The sequence below is a fragment of the Suricata suricatta genome, chromosome 9, assembly GCF_006229205.1.
Source record: "Suricata suricatta isolate VVHF042 chromosome 9, meerkat_22Aug2017_6uvM2_HiC, whole genome shotgun sequence".
Taxonomy (NCBI): Eukaryota; Metazoa; Chordata; class Mammalia; order Carnivora; family Herpestidae; genus Suricata; species Suricata suricatta.
Window position 1 is genome coordinate 517523 of NC_043708.1, and position 6669 is coordinate 524191.

Below are 6669 nucleotides of genomic sequence, written 5' to 3' on the forward strand. Positions count from 1 at the left end.
TGGAGAGGAGATCGGGGAAGGGAGTGGGGGCTGGGAGTGGGAAGAGGAGGGTCCCCAGACCCTGGTGGTCCACTCCTCGGTGTGCTCTGGCTGCCTGCGGGGGCACTCAGGTGTGTGGGAGCTGGCAGGCCTGGGACTAGGAAAAGTACAGAAACTCCTTCCACAAGTCAGAGGCAAGCTAAGTCCACCTTTCCGGAAGCTTATTGTCTGCGAAATAGGATGGCCAGACAAAGGGCTTACCAGGTAACAACACTTTGCTGGGAGACTCTCCCATCCAAATCAAGGGTTTCCCAACTGTGTCTCTGCTTCTGGTGGCCTTTGTGTCGCATGCACAGGACAGCAGGACCGAGGTAACTGTTCTTTTAAAACAAGAAAAACATTGCCTGTTTACAAAATTAAGTTTAATGTCTTACAGACTTCTTGCATATAACTAGTCTTTATTTTCAGGTCGAGGCATGTTTTACAATTGAAGTTGAAATTCAGAATAAAGGGTCAGTTGTTAACGACTTTTTTCTAGGAAGGATGGTAGGTTTTATCCTGGGAAGAGGCCTAGGAAGTTTTTTTCAACTTGCTAATGGAACATATTTCCATAGAGAGCCTGAGTAGTTCATTCCAAGTAGCAAAAGCCCCCGGAATTCACTTGCTGGGAATCACGGAAGGGAAGCCTCAGCAGTGAGGGTGGACCCCAGCCCCTGACTGGACTCCCAGGCAGGTCTGCTCCCGATTCCCACGCTTGCTCTGTCTTCCCCTTTTCCTCTGAGGACGTCTTTCCAAGACCAGATGACTGTGTGACCGAAACTAAGAATTCGTGTTGGTCTGCCTGAAAAAGTGTCATGAGCCGGGGTCGTGGTGAAGGGTCAGGTCGGAACAGAGTCTGTCGCCTGCTCCCCCAGCCCTTCCACTCAGAGCCTGCGAATCTGCCTTTTCCACCGGCCTCACGGGAGGCCACACGTGAGAGCAGCTGCAGGAGAGGGGACTGGCCACCAACGGTGAGGGTCCACCAGGCTGGGCTCCCTGCTGTTGTGGGGAGGGGTCCTGACGGGGGGCACAGCACCCCTCCCTGGCTCCACCCGCCACATGGGACCACTCAGTCCATCTTCAGTTTTCCCTGTTGGCTCAGCCCTTGTTCTGGGGGTTGCTGTGCTTTGGCCGAGGGGTTAACGCTGACCTGCTTGTCCACTGGCTCGGGAAGGTTTTGAGCAAAACACCATTGACCCTGAGGAGTTGACGGGGGTGCACTCAGCAAGACCTTCTGGCTCTCTGGAGTGGATGGAGATGTGTGATACCTCATACGGTAAAACCCTTGGTTTGCGAGCATAATTTGTTTTGGAAACATGCTTATAATCCAATGCACTTGCACATCAAAGCGAATTCCCTCGTAAGAAATACTGGAAACTCAGATGATTCATTCCACAACCCATATTCTCATAAGAAATAGTTACCATACTGTAATACAAAATAATAAAGAAAACACAAATTCTAAATATAAACAAGTTAACCTGCCTTTTGAAAGCCTGCGTGGCCCTGTGAGGGAGACGAGAGGAGGGCGCTGTGTAGGACGGAGTTCACAGTCACTGACGGAATCCCTGCTATCTGCGGGCTCAACGGAATCATTTTCTTCTCGTGCAACTTCAACAAGGAACCTATCCAAGGTCCTAGAATGAAGCAAAGCCTTCCTAAGCTCCCTCTTGTCTGGAAAAGCAAAGGACTATCCAGAGGTGCTTGGAGGTGACAAAAAATACACTAGTGCCAGTTGTGGGCACCTTCCAACGTCCTGAAAAATCACTGACTTCTGCCAAACACTGTGGCCTGAGACCGAGCATGGGAGGGGACCACCCACAAACCCCCGGAGAGCGCACGAGAGAGAAGAACCATTGTCTCAGTTGTGATCATGTGACATTCCAGGCCACGTACAACTCGTAGTGCAAGACCCCGCCCATTTATCGAGTTAAAATTTATCAGAAGTGTTGGCTTGTCTTGGCGGAACACGTGCAGAACGAGCACCTCGCAGTCCATGGTGTTACTGTACTTTCTTGTTTGGAACTTAATGGTGAGTCAGGCTCTGCAGTTAGGACAACCCGGGGAGTCTGGGGTCTTGTGTCAAGCTCAAGCGCCCCAGGCCATAGTCATGGACTGCCCAAGGAGCTGGGCTTGGACCAGGCCAGCCCAGGGGGGTCTGTGTGCCCACCTCCACTGTCTTCAGAACCATACTCTATGTGTGTCCCAGACACAAACGTCTGAGGAGAGTGAGTCTCAACGGCCACGGCTACCTTCTCTTGGGCTCAGCCCTTGGTGTCACCCTGACACAGGCTCTGGTGACTACACATCGGCACCCGATTGCATGTGCTGCCTCAAACTCGTTCTCACGTTGCGAGTCTGCCAGCATTTTTTTGTACAGAGTGTAACAAAAATTAACAGTTGCTCAGGGTTTGGCACATTTGAAGGGAATAATTCAAGTGACTCTGAGCACATACCAGTCTTGGCGTGTGATCCAAGCACTTAGTGATCCGTGGGAGGCAGGGTCTGAAATGGTTAGGGTTCACGTTAATGTGATAGCCTCCCCCCATCAACCCGTTTATGTGTTTTTCTTTATCAGGGTATCACTTAATACAGTAATACGAACATTTATTTATTTTTATTTAAAAACATTTTTTTAATGTTTATTTTTGAGAAAGAGACAGAGTGCAAACAAGGGAGGGGCAGAGAGAGAGGGAGACACAGAATCTGAAGTGGGCTCCAGGCTCTGGGCCAGCTGTCTGCACAGAGTCCTATGTGGGTCTTGAACTCACGAACCGAGAGATCATGACCTGAGCCGCAGTCGGCGCCCAGGCGCCCCTGGAGTGAGCGGTTAGTACTTGTGCTGGTCAGTGAAGCTGATGAGTGCCGTTCTCCTGTCTGGGAAGGTGCGTTTCGATCACCCGGAGAGTTCTGGATCATTCAAGCTTCTCCACTGGCGACCGCTGTGCTAGTTTACAGCTTACGTTAGTCAGCGGACCTCTTCCAGAAGTTCATCTGAATGGAGTCCTAGGGTCCCTGTTTCTTTGCTCTTGCTCTGTAATTTGGCGTGCCGTCTGAGGCGCGTCGGTGCTGTTCCCTGGGTGAGCGTGGACTCTGTTACTGGGTAGTGTTCCGTTGTCAGACACACCACGGTTTACCCATTTGACTTGCTTAATTCGAGTCTGAAAATAACGTTTCCATCTCTGGCAGTGACACAGGTTAATGGCAGAGGCACGGACGGTGGAGCTGGGGTAGTGGGTAAGGTGGAGAGGAACTTCCCAGCAATGGTGAAAGAATCCCTGCAGAAAAACCTGGTGGAGGGTGAGTTGACTCAGCCTTCCTAGAAGCAGTTTGACCATGTTCATCACAAACGCCCCTACCTTCTAAGCCCTAGTAGGAGCTCTGAGGAATCCAGTGTTGCAAGTGTCAGCACCAGAGTCAAGCCCAGCATCACTAAGCGCGAGGGTTGTGAGCGGTGTGAGTGTCAGGGAAGGAGGCCGTTATCACAGCATTTGCTCACCCCGGAGGATCAACACCAGCTGTCGCAAGTGATGGGGAGCCTGTATATGACGTGGAAGATGTGTAAGGACAGCAGAACTCCCAACGAGCCCCGATGCACAGAGGACGTGCTTGGGGAGACGCTGGGGAGGACCTGCGTGATCACTGGTTCTGAGGGCGGCGCCGGGTCTTGTACTGTCTGACGCTCTTCCCAGCTGTGGACGGTAAGCTGCAGAGACGGACGGAGGCACCCTCGTGAGAAGAGCAAAGGCTGTTTCCCGGAAGCGGTGGCCGCGGGAGTGGCTCACCACCCGGCCTGCGGAAACTCGGAGACAGGCGGCCGAGTGGCAGCACTGCCTCCTGGAACACGGGCTCCGGGGCCCTGGCGGGGCTGCAGGCTGGGAAGCGAGCAGCCCTGGTGGTTTCTCGGAGGGCACGTGTGGAGTTTTCTAGGAAGTGGGGACAAATATTAGGGAAGCTCTCAGTTATTGATGAAGTCCTTTCCTTCCGGTGACTGTCACTGGAGAGAGAAGTCTGACCTATGGATGGTATTAACCATAAAAATAAGTTATTTTACCAGCAAAAATGGGTGTATTTGGGAAGGACAGAACAGTAGTTCAAGGTGGGAAAAACAGTAGAAGGAAACCCCATTTGAATGGAGTCGGGAGGCGGCGGGGGAGCGCTCACACCCCAGCTCTCACCTCCCCGCAGACCCAGCAGAAGGAGCACACCTTGTGCACGTGCACCGCCTGTTAGTATCCCAGCAGCACCCGGGAAGGTTTCCTCCTCCCCCGGCAACGGCTCAGCCAATGAGAGACCTCTATACTCCGCTTTCCAGTTTCTTCCAATGGACTTTTTGTTTACAGCAGCCCCATTTCCTAACCACCCTCACCCCCCATAAAAAACCTCCTGATCGTTCTCAGGACTTGCTTTTGGTTTTTTGGTAGCTTGTCCTGGGTTGAAATTCCATTATTCCAAAATACACCCATCCTTTGCTGGTGAAATAACTGGCAGTGTTATTTTTAGTTTTTGAGAGCGTGTGCAAGCAGAAGAAAGGCAGAGAGAGGCAGAGCGAATCCTAGGCCCCATGCCCAACGCGGAGCCTGACTTGGGAGTTGACAAGAGCCAAGATCAAGAGTCAGACCCTTAACTAGTTGAGCCACCCAGTTCTGGAAGTTTTATTTTTAAAGTTAACAGGACATGCAAGGTCTTCCAAAGCCATGGGCAAATCCAGCAAAGGAGAGTAGGAGGTAGTTTGGAGGGAACAGAAGTAGGGAGAAGAGCAGAGTTCAAGGTGGTGACTGTCTCATGAGTGACGGGTGGTCAGGTTCTTGTGGGGGTGCAACGGGCTTATTTCCCTGTGGGGCCTGTAGTTGGTGATCGTTCCTGTAGTTGGATCGTGGTACTGGCTCCTCCAGCCTCTCCGTGTTAGTGAGTTTGTCTTCATTTTCATAGCTGGTTGCTGCAGGGAAGGGTTGGGGTTCTGGATGGATCTAGCCACCATTGTCAGCACACGGGCATTCAGAGCGAATGTGAATAAGGGCTCTCTCCGGGCTTTTCCTGGTGTGATCTGGTCCTAGTGCAGTCTGGGGCTGCCGTTGCCGTTGTGGCGTGGCTGGCACTGGATTCTGCCTTGGTATGAGAGGGCCCCTGCTGGACTGGCCACTCACAAATTCATGTCTCGGGCTTGCTGAGGACTCCTCTTGGAAAGGGAGCCGTGTGCTGAAGTGGAGCCTTGGGCTCTGTGAACTGTGGGTCTCTGGCCGCTCCTGGCTGCCCTCGGTGCTGCTCACCCTCTCCTTGCAGGGCCAGCAGAAGTGGCCGCCCGGAGTCATTCCTGGTGGTGACTTGGGCTTCATTATGTAATTCGAGTGAGTATCATTGGGCCCTAAGTCAAATCGGTTGTCATACAGAGTTGGGATTTTAGATCTGGTTGAAAAGAGATACTAAAAGCTAAATGTGGGCCGGGGGTGGGGGGCACCTGTCTGGCTTACTTGGTTAAGCATCCGACTCTTGATTTCAGCTTAAATTATGATCTCAGGATTCATGAGATTGAGCCCCGCATCAGGCTCTGCACTGACAGCTCAGAGCCTGCTTGGGATTCTCTGTCTCCCAGTCTCTCTCTGCCCCTCCCCTGCTTCTCCTCTCCTCTCTTTCGAAGACCAAAAAAAAGCCGAAGAGATAAAGTGGCTTGCTGCAGAGGAGCCCTGGAGACTTAATCCCCCACCAACACAGGGCATCTTGTAGCTTGACATAATCTTACGTTAATTCTCAGCGTACTCATCGGTTTTAAGTAAGTGACTTTTACGCAAGGGACGAGAGAAACCTGTGTGAAAGCTGTATTCCCTGTGCCACCCGCAGTGAGGGAAACCTTTTTCACGTGTTATGGTGGCAAACGCTTTAACTCACTTACTAAAAATAGTTGGTAAGTAAGTGGGGGCCAGGTGCCCTGGTGGAAGTGGCAGGGGGTGTCAGAGCCGTGTGCCTTTCTCGGAAAAGGAGTCTGGGAGGGGAGTAAGCTAGGATTACTTAGTGTTAGGCCTTGTATTTGGGAATAATTACAGACGCACCGGCCCTTGCCAGGAAGTGGGCCGGAGGTGCATCTGCCCGTGCCAGGCGCGGCTGTGCTGCATCGAAGGTGGGGGGGGGGGGCTGGCAGCAGCCCCCGCCCCCGAACCCCGTCTTTGACAAGTGCGGACTGAGGCTGGGGGGGGGGGGGGGCCTGGAATGTGCTAAGTGCGTCCTCGTGCTCTCTGCAGGGCACGATGTTCGCGCGAGGGCTGAAGAGGAAGAGGGCCGAGGCCGGGCCGGACGCGGGCGGAGTCTGGGCTGGCGTGCAGGCGGCGCCCTCCTACGCCCTGCAGCGGCAGTCCCTCCTGGACATGTCCCTCGTCAAGCTCCAGCTGTGCCGCATGCTGGTCGAGCCCAGCCTCTGCCGCTCGGTCCTCATAGCCAACACGGTCCGGCAGATCCAGGAGGAGATGACCCAGGACGGGACCTGGCGGGTGGCGGCACCCCAGACCGCAGGGCGGGCGCCCCTGGACCGCCTCGTCTCCACGGAGATCCTGTGCCGTCCGGGGCGGGAGCAGGAGGGCCAAGGAGACGGCCCCCCGCCAGCCCTGGGACAGGCCCCGCGGCGCCCGCAGAGCAGCCCCTGGGGAGTGGACGGCTCCC

The 6669-nt window shown here is 53.8% G+C and overlaps 1 protein-coding gene across 1 annotated transcript in view; it reads left to right on the forward strand.

Annotated features, from left to right (window-relative positions):
• Positions 1-1775: 1775 nt before the first annotated feature.
• CDCA4 (cell division cycle associated 4) overlaps positions 1776-6669 on the forward strand; it is a 6617-nt gene continuing 1723 nt past the window's right edge. Inside the window, 3 exon segments of the mRNA XM_029950565.1 lie at positions 1776-2050; positions 6255-6667; position 6669. The exon segment at position 6669 is cut by the window's right edge and continues 1723 nt beyond it. Of these exon segments, the coding sequence (XP_029806425.1) occupies positions 2015-2050; positions 6255-6667; position 6669 (450 nt within the window). The 5' untranslated portion in view covers positions 1776-2014.